The 19,877-nt window shown below is 35.5% G+C and overlaps 1 protein-coding gene across 1 annotated transcript in view; it reads right to left on the bottom strand.

The window, feature by feature from the left end:
* LOC126282194 (putative helicase MOV-10) overlaps positions 1-19,877 on the bottom strand; it is a 461,728-nt gene that overhangs the window by 166,765 nt on the left and 275,086 nt on the right. The window contains exons 9-11 of the mRNA XM_049981723.1: positions 19,011-19,153; positions 16,837-17,001; positions 12,436-12,586 (exon numbers count right to left, since the gene is read on the bottom strand). Of these exons, the coding sequence (XP_049837680.1) occupies positions 12,436-12,586; positions 16,837-17,001; positions 19,011-19,153 (459 nt within the window). The remainder of the gene's footprint in view (positions 1-12,435; positions 12,587-16,836; positions 17,002-19,010; positions 19,154-19,877) is intronic.

Raw genomic sequence — 19,877 nt, 5'->3', positions numbered from 1 at the left:
CATGTAAATATGTAAGAACAGGTATTAAATAAAAGGAAATTAGGTTTCAAAAAGTCTCCTGTATTGGAAAAGATATTGAATATTGTTTATGTGAACTAATATATAGTAAAATTATAATTGCATGTATATATAGGTCCTCATCTGGCAATTTTGAACTGCTCTCTGAAAATTTGGAAAATCTTCTGAACTATCTAAATAGTCAGTCAAAATACATAATTGTGGCTGGAGATTTCAATATTAATTTCAAGGACAACTGTAAAAAAAAGGACAAAAACTTGTTAATCTACTAAAAACATACAATACGGACATACGTGTAGAAGATATCACCAGATATGGCAGCAAAAGTGAAAGTACTATAGACCAAATATTAACTGACAAATCAAAATGTGGCTTTAAATCTGAGGTATTGGATACAGGTTTCTCTGATTATCAAGCAGTTAAATTGACTTTAGAGGAATCTCATAAGAGAAGTGACAACAGGAGATATATTGAGAGACGATTGATTAATTAATTAAGGTCTTTAATCTAATGTTAAAAAATGCAAACTGGGACTTGGAAAGCAATAGTTTTGTAGATATAAAATTCAACAAGTGCTTGTCAAATTATAAATGCTGCTGGGATATTTCAGTCCCTCTGAAGAGAATGAAAATAAACAAAAAATCAAATTCATGGAAAACAAGTGAAATCAAAGAGTCATAAGAAAGTCTTAGAATGCTATATAAGTATGCAAAGAAAAATACCACCTTGAAACCACATGTCAAGTGTTACAGGGAAAAGCACAGGGAAGCTATAATTGCTGTAAAAACGAAGCACAATGATTCACATATCAGAAAGGGTAACAACAAAATGAAATCTATGTGGAAAGTTATTAATAATCATACAGGCAAACATGAAAATGCAAGTAATAAAGTCACCATAGAACACTGAAATGAAGTTGTTGATGATCCACTTCTAATAGCTAATATATTTAATGATCATTATATTAATGTAGCCCTAACCCTGATCACCACTAAATATAATCCAAAGACGAAGGTAAAAACTCCAATAAATGGAAGGACAATGTACCTATATCCCATAACACCCAAAGAAGTACAAATAGTTATCAGCAAACTAAAGAGTAAAATGACCTGCAGATTTCATGGTATTCCTGACAAAATTGTTAAATATAGTACCGATAATATTGTCACTCAACTTGTGGACATAATCAATGACTCTTTTTAAACTGGTGTGTTACCAAGTAAACTTAAGCAGTCAACAATAATAACAGTTTATAAAAGTAGTGACAAGTTTGACATTAAAAATTTCAGACCATTATCATTATTATCCGTATTTTTGAAAATAATTGAAAGAATAATTATGACAGACTTCCTAAACAAAAATAAAATTCTTGCAAATGCACAGAATGGTTTCAGAAAAGGCAAATCTAACAAACAGCTCTCTTCAATTTCCTACAACTGGTTTACAAAGCTATAGAGGACAAGGGACTGATGTAAGGGTTGTTTTTGGACCTTTCCAAAGCATTCAATCTTATAAATAATAATCTACTGCTGTTAAAACTGTATAATTATGCTGTCTGTGGTCTTTCCTATGAGTGGTTCAAATCATATTTAACTGATAAGAAACATAGATTACAAATTTCTACGGATGGAAATGTGTACCACTCTGAATATAAAAAAGTTAATTATGGGCTGTCCCAGGGCTCGTTATTGGGATCATTGTTATTCTTGATTTTCATTAATGGCCTACTCAACAGTTTTCAACATCTGCTACCAAATTATTTGCTGATGATACCAGCTTCATTATAAAAGGGAAGAACGATTATGAGATGCAGCAAAAAATCGACAAAACAGCTGAAGTGGCAGAAAAATGGTTTAAAGATAACTGTCTAGTCGTCAATGACAAGAAAACTGTATGGATGAACTTCAACCATATAAGGAACAAAAGTACGACCATTGTAAAATTCACATTATCGAATAGCCAAATTCAGCAAAAGAACCACATAAAATTTTTAGGATTATGGTTGGATGACCATCTAAGATGGGAAAACATATAGAAATGCTTAACAAAAAAAAATTAAGCAAGTACTGTTACATATTAAAAGTGCTTAAAGATTGCTGCAATACTGAAACAGCTTATTATGCACACATGCATAGTCTACTGAAGTATGGAATAATGCTCGGGAGAAATACCTCTTTTGCAAAGCAGTCTTCTAAGCTCCGAAAGAAAGCTGGAAGATTAATAAGTGATGTTGCTTGCAGAGCACCATGTAGATATCTTTAAGGAATTAAAAATCATGACTTTACCACCTATATTTATATTTTGCTTCATTAAAAACCTTCAAGTTTCAGCTTTGAATAGTGAGATCCACAATTATCAAACAAGGAACAGGGACGATTATCATAGGGATGTGCACAGAAAATCAATATATCAGGAAAGTGCTGTTTACAAACCATAAATTCTGTACAGTGCATTCCCAGATAGCATAAAAAAAGTCAAACAGTTATACATTCAGAAAAGAACTAAAAAACCAACTAATAATCAACAGCTTCTACAGAATTAACAAATACCTGGAATTTTGCTCAAATCTGTAGGTCTTCCTCAAAATCTCTAAACAAAAATTCGTAATTATCAAGCATTCCTAGATAAAAGCAAACTTCTTTCATCAATGTATGTACGTAATTATGCACCTAGCTTTTGTGCTGTATGTTACTATGCCTAGTTAACCAAAGTATTGGTATTTAACAGTTTATTAAAATCGACAAAGGTGTTTCGTAAGCTTTTATTCTATCTGTATGTGCATAAGCAGAATAATATTTTTGTTATAAAGGTGTGTTGAACCTAATAATAAGATTTTTTACATGATGTAAATATTAATATTTTATAGTGTTCTGCACTTTTACAAATCCAATATCATGAATGCGATAATACGGGTGCTTAGTAAATAAATAATAAAATTACTACCTGAGGGGGACTGATGACCTCAGAAGTTAAGTCCCATAGTGCTCAGAGCCATTTAAACTATTTACTAACTGAGACGAAGCCTCTATCATATAAACATGACAGGGACAGGAGTGGACTAAAAATGAAATTTGGCTTCATGAATAATAAGGAAAATAATGTGTTGTAAACCAATAAAAAACACAAAAAAGAAGCAAAGCATAAAAGAATATGAAAAGAGGCCAAGAATGATGTGGAACAATTAAGGAAGGTCTGTGAAGGCAAAGCAGATGAGCTCATATGAACGGAAAGGTAAAGGTAAGATTACGATGATGTAACACATTTTACAGTGATCAGAAAATTTACTGCCACTGTTATAAATTTCCTACAAATTTGAAGTTATCAATTATTTTTTGAACAACTACACATGGCTTTAACGATATGAGATTAATTTTTATTCATGTCCTACTATGTCAGAATTAATTTAATAGACAAATAAGAGCATTTTTTTCTCTCTCCCCACTTCATACACTATTAGTGTAAGTATATATTATTGCTTTTTTCTCAAGAGACTTTCTCAATATAGCATAAAATAGAACAGGACTCACAATCTTGGTTGTATATTTTGTGGCCTTTGGGCCACACCCAAAATAACTTTCATCAATCATGGAAGAGTGTGATGTAAACTATATTACCCCAGGTGGACGATCCACTGTACGCCAGTACGTCAGCAGACATTCAGATTCTGGGGAGTCTGCAACATTGCACAAAGACAAGTTGGAGTGTCTTGGAATCTCATCCAAATTTCAACATAGGCAATCAACATACCTAGCAACTATCAATGCAAACTCATTGTTGAAAACCGGAAAACTAAAACATCTAACAGATACGCTAAAGAACCACAACGTACTCATAACAGCCATTCAAGAAACATGATACATGGACACAGATACCTTCAATTCTGAAGGTTTTAGGATATACAAAGGGAAAGTGGGACCAAGAATAATGAAAAATGTACCACATCTTGGGACAGCCTTTATAATCAACAAACAAACCTTGAACTCAACAGTTGGCTTTGTTTCACAATCAGAAAGAATCTCAAGTCATACATTCACAAGCACAAACAAAATCTACACAATTGTCAATGCACATGCCCCTATAAACGAGGATAACAGGAAAAACAAAGAAAAAATGGAGGCCTTTTGGAATCATCTAGATGACATTATTCAGAAAATTCCAGATAAAAACATCATCATTCTTCTTGGAGATTTTAATGCACAGATTGGTAAAGAAAAAAGATATAAGAAAATAGTTGGAAACTATCCTGCACACAAGAGAACAAACAGAAATGGTGTGAGACCAATAGAACTTTGCCAAGCACACAATTTAATTCTTAAATCCACAGCTTTCAAGAAACTACCACGAAGACAAATGACATGGGTATCCCCAAATCCTAGCCTTGGGGAATTTCAACTTGATCATGTGGCAATCAATAAGATTTCTAGCAAAGAAATCATGAATGTTAGGGTACTCAGGGGTGCAAAATTGGATTCAGACCACTACCTTTCTAAAATTAAGTTCAAAGTCATCCCAAACAGGAAACACAGCATGAAACAAATTAAGGGTCAGAAGTATAGCACAGAAAAGATATTAAAATCAGATGAATTCACAAAAGAACAGAAACCATTCAGACACAAAGCTGGGGGGATATCAAGGAAAACCTCATTACTACAGCTGAACGGATAGCACCTAACAAAAAAAGTAAAAAACATGCCTGGTGGTCGCTGGAATGTGATGCCCTCATTGAAACAAGAAAACAGGCATGGCAAAATTGGCAATCACAGAAAGCAGAAGAAAGTAGACTGAATTTCATTACAGTCAGAAAACTGGTAGATAAAAATATAAAAAGGATTAAGAAGACACATGAAAACAAAACTCTCCTCCAAATTGATGAAGAATTTTCTAAAAACAACACAAGAAGCTTTTACAGAACTTTCAAACAAAGGTTATCAAGATACAAGATACATCGCTCACAACAACACGGAAAACTGCAAAATACTAGCAGGCTACTTTGAGAAACTCTTGAATTGTGAACCCATCCTTGAAAAATTTGAATCCATCCCAAACAACTGTGAGAAGCCGGATTCAGAACCACCGACAACTGAAGAACTACAGAAGGTCATTTCAGAACTTAAAAACAACAAGGCATCCGGAGAAAATCAAATAGTGGCCAAACTATGGAAAAAGACTGACAAAAAATGCAGTACATCCCTAAAGTGTGTTTTCGATCAAATCTGGAATGAAGAAGAGATCCCCACAGAATGGAGAACAGATCTCAGCCACCCTATCCACAAGAAAGGTTTGAAGACAGACCCCAACAATTACAGAGGAATATCACTGCTGGATATAACGTACAAGATTCTTTCTAAAGTCCTTTTGAAAAGGGCAGAGCCGCAATTGGATCCGCAAACCGGGGAATACCAGGGAGGTTTTAGAAAGGGCAGATTATGTTCGGAACAAATACTAAACCTCAAAAACATTACGGCATACTAAAAATCAAGAGCAAAGACATACGTAATCTCCTTCATTGATTTCAAAAAAGCATATGATTCGATTGATAGAGAATCTCTGTTGTCAGTCCTGGAAGAAATGGGTTTGGATAAGAAAACAATTAATATTATAAAAGCGACCCTTACAAATACATTTTCGAAAGTTAAATTTATGGGCGAACTATCGGTACCCTTTGAAATAAAAACGGGAGTGCGACAGGGCGATGGGCTCTCGCCGTTGCTGTTCAATTGTGCGCTTGAGAAAGTAGTGAGAGAATGGAACACAAATATTAAGAGTGGTATAAGACTGGGTTGCAAAAAGAAGAACCTTAAAGTAAATTGCATTGCTTTTGCAGATGATATAGCCCTGTTTGCTGAAATAATGGAAGAAGCACGGGAGCAAATCCTTGAACTAAAGAAACATGCAGCTAAAATTGGTCTTCAGATCTCCTCTGAAAAATCTAAGATATTGACAAACATCAAACACTCATGTAAATACGTCAACGTTCAAGAACAGAAGATTGAAACAGTAAAAGAATTCAAATATCTCGGAGAATGGATTAGTTGGAATGCTGGGGAAAGCAAAGCAATGGAATCCAGAAAAAATAAACTTGAATTGGCCTTCCAACTAACACAAAATACATACAACAAAAAATCCCTTTCATGGGGGTCCAAAATTACACATTACAAGATAGCGATTAAGCCAGGAGCACTGTATGCAGCAGAAACACTTAACATGAATTTCAAAGGCCAAATGGAGAAACTTGAGGTAAAAGAAAGAAAAATTTTAAGAAAAATCATTGGGCCAAAATTTCAAGACAATAAGATTATATATATAAAAAATGAAACTCTCAACAAGAAAAATTAAAAAACTTTCAGATTCTATGTGAAAAAGGAGAATAAATTTTTTTTGGTCATCTTCTCAGAATGAATTCCAACAGATTCACTAAACAAATCTTTGACTTCTTCCGTAACCGAAAAACGAAGCCCAACTGGTTTAAAGAAACTGAGAAAGACCTAGAGGAATTAAAGATTTCAGAAAATTCACTTATTGATCGAACTGCTAAATTAATTACTAAAGATGAAAACATAAGGTTCCAAGACAAATCCACACAAAAGTCCAAACCCTTCATCTCAGAAGAAGAGAGGAGAAGAAGATCAGAAAGAATGAAGAAATACTGGGCCCTAAGAAAAGAACAACGCACAAAGAAATGATTGATGCAGCGTACCCAAAGAGGGTGAAACGAAAGAAGAGAGAACATGCTAGCTTGCTAAACACTGAAGTGATCCAGATCCGTACTGAAACAACACACCAAACTAATGATGGATGGGTGGTCTGGGTGAACCCAACATGAGTGTTTTGTTGTTTATTTTGTCAGAAGCTGATCACCATCTATAAACCATCTCAAGTTGCCCAGGTGTAATATCTTTGTTTGTCCAGGTACAATTCTTCGTTTTTGACTTGGTGCCATTAAATTCTTCTACATTTCCAATAGAATACAATATAATATTATTATTCGCCTTTCAATATTTTTCATACAATTGGCTTTGTCAAAGTTGAAAATGGAGTACAGTTAAGCATAATAAACACTTACATTATTTAGCTTATTTAAGAATTGAAAACATTTCTTTTCACTTATTAAAATTTATATTATAATGAGTATTTCCTAGGAATTATTCAATTGTATAGAATTCACTGCATTTTAACTAATTTTGCAATACACTCTTGAATTTATTAAATGGGGCTGTATGAGCTGAGTATGGTAACTTATTAAAAAGTTTTATGCCCAAATGTTTATAGTTATTATGGACAAAAGCTAGCCTCAAGAAAGGAAAATCCAACAAGTGACTATTTCTGGTATTGTGTGTGTGTGTGTGTGTGTGTGTGTGTGTGTGTGTGTGTGTGTGTGTGTGTGTGTGTACATCAATCTCATGCTGAATTTGTCCAGATTTTCTTTAGCATACATTAAACAGTTATATATGTACATGCTAGGTACTGTCATTACACTGAGATATTTAAAGTGGTTTCTGCATGAATCTCTGGGTGCTAATCCTAGTATACATTTGATGGCCTTCTTTTGCCACCTGAAAATACATTTAGCCCGTGAGGAATTACCCCAGAGCAAAATTCCACACTCCAGATGGGAATGGAAGAAAGCAAAATATGAGTGAGGTAATAGCTGTTTGCTCACACAGTTTCTCAATTTGTACAGTAAAAAATGTACATTGGCTAGTTTGCTGTGCAGGTGATTTGTGTGTTCTCCCCAGGTCTATGTGCAATCCAAGTAGTTTCACTGCTTTATTTTTACTTTTTGTCGCTTTTAGATTAAAAATTGTTTCTTCTGTTTTCGTATTGTTTATGCGCAGTTGATTGGCCTGACACCAGTGACTAGCCTCATTTGCATTATTTCTCTGCTGTTATCCAGCACAGTTTGTAAATTGTCACTTGAGGTTATTAGTGTTATATCATCAGTCTACAGTATATTCTTACATGGTATATAATTCAAGAAATTTTTAATATAGAAAATGAACAGGAAAGGCCCAAGAACCGAGCCTTGAGGTATTGCTCTTTTTATAGGGAGTCTTGCTGCTCTCTGTTTATTTGCATATACAAGCTGTAACCTATTGCTTAAATAAGATTTGAATAAGGTGAGTGGTTTATCTTCAATGCCACAGTATTCTAACTATTTAATGATTATGTCATGAGACACTGAATCAAATGCTTTGCTTAAATCAATAAGTGTTCCAGATATATGCAGCCTCTTTTCATATGCTTCATACACATTGTTCACCAAAGCTTCAACTGCTTTTAAGTTGATAGGTTAGATCTGAATCCAAGTTGATGTTCATTTCACAATTTGTTGCTTTCAAAATAGCTGTATAGCTGCATATGAATGCAATTTTCTATTACTTTGGATACGACTGGTACTATTGATATGGTTCTGTAGTTGTTTGGGAGGTTTTTATCACCCCTTTTATACATAGGTTGTGTGACTGTGAGCTTAAGACATTCTGGAAATATTCCTTCATCTAGTACTCTGTTTGACAGTGAGAGAAGTGGCAATTTGATTTCCTTTGCTGTATGTTTATGATGAACTTACTGAGTCCATAACAGTCTTCTGTTTTGGAATTGCTTAGTTTGTTTATTGATTTGCAAATGTCATTTAGGGTGATAGGGGCCCAAGTAAATTTCTCACTAGTCTGTTTTGTATGGATGAGTAGTGCTTCTGCATCTATGGTAGAATTATTGAGTGGAGTGGTAGTGGCACTATTTACAAAACAATCATTGAGTGTATCACAGTCTATAGGGATGTTGTTTTCTTTATTGATGTTATTAATTTCCTGTTTTATGACATTCCAGGCAGCTTTACATGTATTTTTGGAATTCAAAACGTATTCATCATTTGCATTGCACTTAGCCCCTTTTATTTCTGATTTGTAAAATTTTCTCATATTTATGTAATTTGCCTTGTTTTGGTCACTTTTATCAGACTTATCCTTCAGAATTAGAAGTCGTATCCTACGTTTGTTAAGTTTTGGAGTGTACTACTTATTAGTAGGACATTGCTTATGTGTATTATTAGGGTGTTGTCTTTTTGTTACAGTGGGGCACATCTTTTCTACAATGTGCTTAATTTCTGTGAGGAAAATAGTAAAGCATTTATCAGTTGCCTTATTATTATTAATTTTATGAGACCAATCAATTTCCTGTAACTCATTAATCATGTTGTTTACATTGGATTCTCTTAGAAGTATATATGTCACTTGTCTTTCTTTAGTGTTGAGTTTTGAATTTTCTATTCGAAGCCATAGTCCTACATGATCTGATATTTCTAATTCTATTACATCACATTCAAGAGTATCATTATATACATTACTAATTATGTTATCAAGACATGCATTCTGTCTGGTGGGCTTTTCATTAAGACAATAATAGTTCAATGACTTCAAAGAATTATCAATATAGATAACATTTTTCTTCTTTGCCCTTATATCTATGTTAATATCACCTACAATTATAATTTTCTGTTGTTTATATTTGGACAACTGCAAAATTATTGTGTTAATTTTTTCTATAAATATTATTTCATCAGATCTTGGAGTTTGACTAGCTGACACAATTACAATTTTTTGTGCGTGTGTTACCATACCGGCTACTTCAAATATGCCTTCAAGGCACATTTTGTAAAGATCTACTACTGCATAATCTAAATCTAATTTGCTTTTTAACGTATATTGAGACTCCATGTTAAAGTGCAACAACTGACAGTGGCTACACATAGAACAACGGAGGCATTGATACCTATGGGGAGATGTTGCCTTGCATCTAGACTGAGATACTGCAGAAATTAAGATCTGTAACAAGAAGAGCCATGAAACTATACTACAACAGTATGACCTTAGAAGAAAGAGTCTGAAGGTTGCATAGATACTGGTATTTTAAAGAATGTTTTAAGGAAGAGTTATGCAAATAAAAAATTTTACCGTAGAAGCAGTTTGTGGAGCTTAACTTAGAAATCAATACCTGTGGAGTACTATATAATACAGTTTGTGAAGAAATATGATTACCAGCAGTCTTATTCATGCTCAAAACAACTAATGGGATGGTAACAGAAAGCTGGGAGCAGTCACCTACTAACCTAGTTCCTTAAGTGAATTGTACAATGAGTGCCTATTGCAAGGAAGGGCCCTTGACCTGTGGAAGAATGCTGAAGTGATAAAGGGTCCATTGATACCAGAATCCTACAGATCAATTTGTCTTTTGAATGTTCTTGACAAGATATTTGAAAAACTATTATGCAAGAAATTAAAAGATCATGGGATGAGCCCTCACCAGTCTGGATTAAGAAGAGGCATATCAACTGAAGATGCAATTTATAAGGTGATCTGCTAGCAACAGATACTCATTCTGCATATACTCTAGTGACGATTGATATAGTTGCTACTTTTGATAACCTATGGTGGCCATGTTTCCTTGGTTACCTTAGGCAGTTAGAATATAATGTGGCGCACCACGAACTTGAGGGCTGGTGTTGAAGTCATTAGCACCTCACAAAGCAAAGTACCTCCTGCTAAAATCATCTTACTCAATTCACTGCAGTTGTTGCATATTTCTATGCTACATATAGCCCTGCACGTGGCAAAATGTCTGAGTTTTGTGCCACCGTACAGGTAAGTAATGTAGACTGCAATGAAACTCAGTTTAGTTCAGTAAACTTGTTTAATAGATGTATTAGTGTGTTTTTCAAGTTTACAATTAAACATTTCACTTCTCTTTGTGTATTACTCCTGAAAAATTTAAAGGAACATAAGGTAGAGTTACGACTGTATTTTTGCATACATTGTAGCACAGTAAAACTTAGATACACTCATTTAATTGTTCTGTTCCATTCCAGCAAGTTAAGAAAAGTGTATCTCTTTGTCGTTTAACTTTATTTTTCAAAACACAACATAAATTTTAAGTTCTGGTATCTGGAAACTTTGCACATATGGTAGCAGCTTTGTTTACATACAGTTGCGACTAGGCCTAATTTTTGTAAACGTGGTTTTCTTCCTTTTTTCGGTAATATAACTTATTGTCACGAAAGTAAGTTTGTTTACATATGATTGAGACTAGACCTAAACTTTCATAAATGTCTTTTCTTGTTTTTCAGTAGTTTAATTTGACTTATTCTCGGTAAAGTAAGATTTTTACCATGAGTGAAAAGTGCCCTCAACAGGAAAGGGAGAGGTAAACTGGCTGGGCTAATAGCAGGAAATGTAAGGGGGGGGGGGGGGGGGGGGGGAGCACTGCCATGAGCGGTAGTATACCAGCGGTCGTAGGTGTTGGAGCAGCACCTTTTTTAGGTTGATTGGTTTGGGGGATTAAAGGGACCAGACTGCTACGGTCATCGGTCCCCCTTTTATAGGATAGGTAGGACAGAATGAAGTCAAGTTTTGAGAGAAGTAAAGATTGAAACAAACCTTCAGTTTGAGAAAGAAGTCAAACAGCATAATCCTGGCACATTGGATCAGTGAACACAGCTGTTGGTTAAAAATTTACTGCAAACAGCAGAAATTTTATTTCCACCTGATTTCATCTCGGTAAATGTGAAATGCCAATTATCTTTAGTACATCAAAATATTCGAGGGCTTAGAAGTAAAATTAATGAACTACTTATGTGCATTGATGAATCAGAGTCATCTAACCCAGTTGATATAATCTGCCTCTGGACAGCATGTCACCACTGGTATAGATATGTTAAACCTTACAGAATTTAAGTTAGCCTCTTACTTCTGTAGACAAAATATTCAGAAAGGATGACTTGCCATATTTGTTGAAAACAGTTTTAAATTTAAGAATATTGACATCAATAAATATTGCTTAGAGCAGCACTTGGAACCATGAGCAATAGAGACAGAATTTCATAATAGGTCCTTTATAATAGTAGCCATATACAGAGCAACTTCGGGAAATTTCAACCTGTTTATAAATGGTCTTAAAGATTTATTATCTCATCTAAAATTAAGATACAAAGAACTAGTGGATGAAGGTGATTTTAATATAGATGTCCTGAAAAACAATGTCAGTGAACAGTTACTGAAATCAGTTACATTGTCATTCAATTTAATTTCTACTGTAAATTTCCCAACTAGGGTATACAAATGTTCTAAGATTGCCATTGATAACATCTTTACAGACAATTCTAGGCAACTAAGCCACATTACAAAACCAGTAGTAAATGGGCTATCTGACCATGACATGCAACACCTTACATTAAATTTTGAAAATTTTCAGGATAAAACATCTATCAGAACTGAGTACAGAAGGCCAATAAAACAGTCAAAAACTGATAAATTTAGGAGATTGCTTAAAGAAATTAATTGGATGGATGTTTACAGCGTCCAAGACAAAAATGGAAAATACAAAACATTTATTAAGAAATGAAACCAATACATCGTCACTAACCTGTAATATGGCCTCTACTATTGTGACTGTCTTGCCTGTACCTGGTGGGCCAAACACCACATATGGAGATGGGGCGAAAGAACCAGACACTATGTGGTTTACTGCTGTTTTCTGTTCTTCGTTTGTTTCAATCAAACGATTAAACCAAGACCTGAAACAAAAAAATTCTTTAACATATCACAGTAGGAAGTATTAACACAATCTGCTCCGTCCTAGTGTGTTCCCACTGGAATGGGGTCGAACTTTTTGGTCAATTCTTGTTATTTGTAAAACAGGACAGACTGTGGAAACAGAAAAAGGAATTAAATCAAATAACATTACAGACTGCACAATAACAGCTGCATATTAAAAATTTACTTAAACATGAAAAGGGCCTATGGTACAATGTAATTTATTTCATTATGTAATACTGACTGATGAAGTAGAAGTGTTGTGATGACATATTTTGGTCTTGTGCAGGCAGCAGAACTTAATGCTCAACACTGTTACTGTTATATACCATTTAAGGCAGAAATCTTCTGAGACATTATTATTATTATTATTATTATTATTATTATTATTATTATTATATATTTCAGTTTCAGGTCACACAAGTTGTATCATGAGCTGTTTTGACTTATTACCAAGTCTTCATCAGAAGATCTGTCTAGCAGTGAAGTATTAGGAAACTAAATTAGATATGAAATAAGCTTCTTTGCACAACTATATGCATTTGAAGAAGTTACATAGCAGTTCTTCAACTGAATAGCCCAAGAGAGGCATTTGCAATATAAACATATCCACACTATCAGTACTGGAAATTGAAAACTATGATTAACTATGTGGTTCTACGAACTTTTTCAATTGCAAATATAAGATTACAGGTATTCACAATAAAAAATTGATAGTTTGTACTGATATTAAATATTCTGAATATTTTTACTCATAATTGTATTTGTGACTTAAAAGGTATAAAATGTGTGCTATTATGTAGTTAACTGTAGATTTCAGTTCCAACAATCAGAATACAAATAAGGATACATTATGAGCACCTGTTTGGGCCTGTTCAGTCAAAGAATTAATATGTAATTTATTCAAGTGCATATAGTTATGTAAAAAAGATTCCAAGACTTACCAAGCGGGAAAGCGCCGGCAGACAGACACATGAACAAAACACACAAACACACACACAGAATTACTAGCTTTCGCAACCGATGGTTGCTTCTTCAGGAAGGAGAGGGAAAGACGAAAGGATGTGGGTTTTAAGGGGTGTATGTGCGGATGGATATGTGTGTGTGTGCGAGTGTACACCTGTCCTTTTTTTCCCCTAAGGGAAGTCTTTCCGCTCCCGGGATTGGAATGACTCCTCCCTTAAAACCCACATCTTTTCGTCTTTCCCTCTCCTTCCTGAAGAAGCAACCATCGGTTTCGAAAGCTAGTAATTCTGTGTGTGTGTTTGTGTGTTTTATTCATGTATCTGTCTGCCGGCGCTTTCCCGCTTGGTAAGTCTTGGAATCTTTGTTTTTAATACCTTTTTCCCATGTGGAAGTTTCTTTCTATTTTAGTTATGTAAAAACGTTTATTTGATTTATTATTTCTTTTCCTTGTACATTATCACCCCTCTTCTCATTTTTTTAAGCATTTCTTCTGATGGCAACTTAGTGAAAAGGTGAAACAAGTAATATTATGTAAACTGAAGGCAGAGGGGGAAGAAAGAAAAAGAAAGAGAAGAGACCAATGATATCAGCTACATTGTGACTTTATGCCGAATCAGCAGCAATAAATGAAAATATGTGCCAGAACGGGACTCCAATCCAGGATCTCCTGCTTACTATGCAGTTGTACTCGGACACAGTGTTTATCATAGATGCATGGACTATCTTGGCACCAACCATCCACGGGTCCTATCCAAGTACTCTATGTTCACTAATTTTAGATTCCTGCTAGAGATCAAACATAAATGTGCATCCACGCATTCATTGCCTATTGAGGTGAATCCATTATATGAATGTGTAGTGTCTGTTTTTTTGGACATATCTGATTGATGGTTTCATATAAAACCAGTAACCATACCAACTGTGTGTCCTGCAGTTGAAATACACAGTAAAAATATTTAGAAGACAGTCACATTTCCTTGAGCTAATTATGGCTGATCTGTGTACTTCTGAGATATGTTTTATGTATGACAGCAATATATGTGAACCAAGCTGGCTGCATCCTGAGCAGAAGTGGACCCCTAAAGAAACCAGAAAATCCTAGCCACAACAAAGTACTGAGACACAGTCATCCAGAAGCAGTGCAGCATCACTTATGGACAGGTAGGTTACATCACTTCCAAGAAACATATGTCGATGAAACTCATACATCAGTTTATATCAGGGGTGTCAAAGTTTTTAGTTTATCTTGGCCACACACAATATACTTAGGGTGACCAGATTTCAGAGAGAATAAACCAGGGCATTTGTGTTTATACTTTACACCCAACTTCATTACTACACTTATGCTTACTTTTCTTGCTATTCATTGTGATATTTTGAAATAGAAGATAGACCTATGATGATGCAACTGATGAAAAACACATAGCAGGGGAACATAGCCTGTTCGACCAGTTGGCCTACCTGTTTGGATACAAATAAATAACATGAGCGATATATTCTTTGCTGGGATGACAACGACCTTATTTGTCCATAGGTCAAATAATACAGAATGTCTTTTAGACGCAAACTTGAGAGAGAATGATTAATCATCTTGTTGACTCATTACTAAGGCCTACACACAATTACAGAATTAAACATAGAGTAAACATGAACATCGAAATCGTTATAAAGTAAGTGTAAATAGCACAGAGTTTATAGACAAAACACAATGCTCCTGGCGGCCAGCATGGAACTAATGTGACAGCGTGAAATTGAACACTTTTGGCATGACACAAGCATGAAAACTCTCGTGCACTACACTTTATGGAACTGCTGGCCACTGTCGCTAGAGCAGCCACCTTGGCAGAAACAGAGCGCATCCAGGCAGTGTGTCAGGAAACGGACGTGTTGACCAGACCTTGTGGTCTGCTGGTCCCCTGGAGCTGACTTCATGACCAGTCAGGTGCAGGAATTGCTGTTGCTGGACCACATGCTGGTGCAGGAGTTGCCCTGGCTGGACCAAGTACTGCACAAGCCTGTGTTTATCAAGCGTCAGTGGGGGATGGCTCATTGAAGACATCTGATGGCTTGATGCTGTCTATTGTAATGTTAGTTTGCTTGCCTCTGACCAGAATGTCCAGGGTGTGATCTCCCCTCTTGACGACTCGATGCTGCCGATTGTACAGTGGCTGTAGGGCTGGTTTTATGCCATCAGTATGCAACATCATGTGTGTGCGTGTACTGGGGTCTTTTTGGACAAATGTGGCAACAATTTTATGCCTGGATGGCTGTGAAGGTCAGATCTTGAGATGATCTATAAGGTGACTGACAAAGGTAGATGGGTCTGTATCAGGCTGCAGAGCCACATCTACAAATTCACCAGGCAGTCATAGCAGAGGAACCATCCAGATCAGGTTTGTACATTTTCCGTAAACCAAACAGAACCATTGGCAGAGATTCTGTCCACCCAGTGGTGTGACACATTAGAGCTACTTTTTGTGCTCAGTGTGAAGGCTCTATCATTCCATAGCTGGCCGGGTAGTAGCTGGTTGTTTTGTGATGACTCATACCACAGAAAGCTGCCAGGTTGGCAAACAATTCCGATTTACACTGTTTGCCACGATATGTTGTAATGTGAAGAGGACAGCCAAAAAGTGATACACTGTTTAGCATGAAAGCATGCTTGAAAGTTTCCGTGGAGGCACTTTCCACAAGTGCCACTTCTGGTCAATGTCTCAATTGGTCAATAACTGTTAGCAGGCACCATTTCCAATTTGAAGACAGTAGTGGTCCCACTTTTTCTGTGTGCACATGAATGAAATGTGTGGTATTGTTGGGGAAGTTGCTGATTGGTGCATATACATATCGGCTAACCTTGTAATGCTAACATTGTAAGCAATATGATGTCCACTTATGACAATCTTCTTCATTCCTGGCGACATGAAATGACATGTGGTGTGTTGTAATACAGATCGCATGTTGGCATGACACAGGTTGCATGAAGATTCAAAGGCATTCTTCTGAAATCTTGATGGTAAAAGTGGATGTGGTTTTGCTGTTGATGGCCATGCAGCCATAATTATGTTGGAAGCCTTTCCACATTCATCACCTGAGTACAAATAACAGCTCTTTTATACCTTGTGTACATGATACTACTGCCATTTGCTTATGTGCATAATAGCTATCCCATGACTTTTGTCGCTCCAGCTTAGTATTACTGTTTGAAGTAAAGGCTGTTATAGTTAATACTAACACTCTATGATTAAGTCTCTCAGTACAAGCTTACCGGATTCCTGCATCTGATGAATAGCTGTATTCATTTGGAAACATGAGCCAGCTCATTTCATGATTTTTCAACAACATCAGCGCACGGTGTTCCAATCGCAGAGGATACCGATTAACACTAAATGAAATACTCAGCTTCAGGTTTTCTACAAATTTTTTCAAAAACCTGAAAAACATAGAATCTTCTTCATACAAATAAAATGCAGAGATAGTGCATATTAGCTGTATGCCTATAAGTAACTATAACTACGAATATCACTTTGAAAACAATACATTTTACTGCGGCACCAAAATCCTCAAACTGCAATGTTAGTAATAGTGCATACAACACATGCTAATTCTGACAAGAGAGAAAGAAAGAGAATGGGAGAGAGAAAGAGAGAGGGAATCAGTACGTGTTAGTTGTGTGGCCTTCAGTCTCACGACTGGTTAGACGTAGCACTGCACAGAAGTGTATCCTGTGCAGGATACATCTCTGCATAGCTACTGCAACCTGCACCCTCTACAACCTGCTCACTGTAGTTACGCCTTGGCTTATCTCTACAATTTTTACCTCTCCTATCTCCTTCCCCCCCCCCCCCCCCCCCCTTTCCAAGCTCCACCACTTCTCCTCATAACCAAATTGACTATTCCTCAGTACCTCTGGATATGTCCCATAAACCAAAATCTCCTTTTTCTACAGGGTCATGTTAGTCAATCTGTACATTAAGCAGACAGTAATGCAAACCAAAGAAAAACTTGGGTGAAGAAATTATAGTTCAGGGTGAAGAAATAAAAACTTTGAGGTTTGTCGATGATATTGTAATCCTGTCAGAGAATACAGTGAAGTGAAACAGGTGCTGTATCATTGTATGAGGTACAGAGGGATTAAGTGTGCTGGTTCCCCACTGTCAGTGCCACGTCATCCTAACGCAACTTTACTTAACATACAAAGGACTGCACCGTAATCTAAGAGTGAAATTAACAATTAAAATACTTGTTTCAAACTTTGTGTCAGTGTATGCTTCAGTATATTAATGTTAACATTGTAGAGCCTCAGAATGATCAAATGAATAAGATAGCCAAAACATACAATCTTAAGGGAAAAAACAGTGCTGAATAAGACTACATAGCTAAAATTGGTTCAGAATACGCCAATGAATGTCATAACTAAAAATTGCTGTCACAATCGAAAGTTACAAGTCTCAACTTGATCAATGCAATATTTTGGTCAAAATCGGCATTTTTACAAAAAACTGAAGGTGATAGATATTAGACTCACAAAGATGATAATTCATATGTAGCCTCAGTTTCATATAAAAATATTAAATATGAGGCACCAATACGCTACCACGAGTAATTTTCAACTTTCAACAAATCTGGAACGAAAAGTCCTTATTCATGGTATATTAAGTATGATTTGTATTTGTAATAGAACATTCTAATTACGGCACTCAATTATGTTCCTGCGATAATACAACTGTACCAAATTTCAAGACTGTATTGCAAATAACAATGATTACAAGGAATCTTAAAAGAGGCAATTCAGAGGTCATGTTCTACTGTTGACTCTGTTCTAAGAATTGTAGCTGGTAAAGTTTAAATGCATGGGAGCTAAAACATTTTTCAGTAACTACTGAAAACTTAACTCCATTTATATAACAGTTAAAAATATTGTACAACATTAAAAACAGAGATATTAAGCAATTTGTGTCTGAGATAGGGGCCATTTACATGCTGCTATCTGGTCTAGGGAGATTGTAACTGATCTCACAACTGTGCCAGACACTTGTGTTGTATAGGTATAGCCAACCGCAGCGCTGTCTTCTTCCTATTTACATATTTCTGTATTTGAATATGCATGCCTATACCAGTTTCTTTGGCGCTTCAGTGTATAAATTTGTATTATCCACAAATAATTACTAATCTCATCAATGCAACTAGATTAGCAACTGTTATAATTTCTTGTTGTTATACTTTACAGAAGCAGTTCTGCAGTGTCTGTTTGTGCCAGTTAAAGTATAATTTGACTCATACCACATCACTGAATCTTGGTTAGATTTACAGAACATTAACCAACAATCAGGTGTATAATTTGACTCATACCACATCACTGAATCTTGGTTAGATTTACAGAACATTAACCAACAATCAGGTGACAACAGCCAAAGATTTAACAATGAAAACAGTACTTACTGTTCACGGAAACCTAAGTACACTTCCTGCTCTCTGACCTCATGCACTATTCCCTCATACTGAACATAAGGCTCCCCATTTATCGTAACTAATATTCGGTCATTCTTCATCAATGATGGACGTCTTTCAAACAACCCTGGAACCTAAAAACGATAAAGAAGCATCTGACTTAAAATATTCTAGTTTATTATTAACTAATTCTGCATATTAACATATTTTGGGGTGCTTCCAGGCACTTATTCGTGATGGAAAGGAAACAAATCAGAGAGATTATCAAGATACAGAGGCAACACAGTAAAATGCCTCTCAGAGCCTAATACACAACTCTAGCATAGATGGACATACTTTTTGTTCCATAGATTCATATTGAGAAGGCCCTGCAGGCTGCATAACGTGTTATAAAAACAAAACTACATATTACATGATAAAAAGACAAACACTCCAGTGAAAATATACTGAGAAATGATAAAAAATTATTTTATTATTTCATTTTTATCCTATAGATAGGGTGTTTTATGAGTAGCCATACATTAATGTTTCACTTGAAGAATAAGGAAAGATTTCTGTCAAATGACACATACAGTGTGTCCCATTTATCTTGACCACCTTAATAACTGATCGTCCAGATGCAAATTACAAAATGTTTCAAGCAAATGTTCTTCAGCCATCAGGGGGACATCAATCATCATGATTGCCTTCATTGTAGCTTTGTTTTTTACAAAGATATGAACAGCAGTATGACTTTTTTAAACAGCACCCTGTATTTCTAATTCAGTAATTCATTTCCTCTCCTAAAGACCTATTCAAAAATGTATCACAGGGTACCATTCACTGAAACACAGCGTTATTAATTACATAACACAACAT

Source organism: Schistocerca gregaria, chromosome 7 (genome assembly GCF_023897955.1).
Source record: "Schistocerca gregaria isolate iqSchGreg1 chromosome 7, iqSchGreg1.2, whole genome shotgun sequence".
Classification (NCBI taxonomy): domain Eukaryota; kingdom Metazoa; phylum Arthropoda; class Insecta; order Orthoptera; family Acrididae; genus Schistocerca; species Schistocerca gregaria.
Note: the sequence above shows the minus strand (reverse complement) of the source record. Positions and strands in the feature narration are given on the sequence as shown.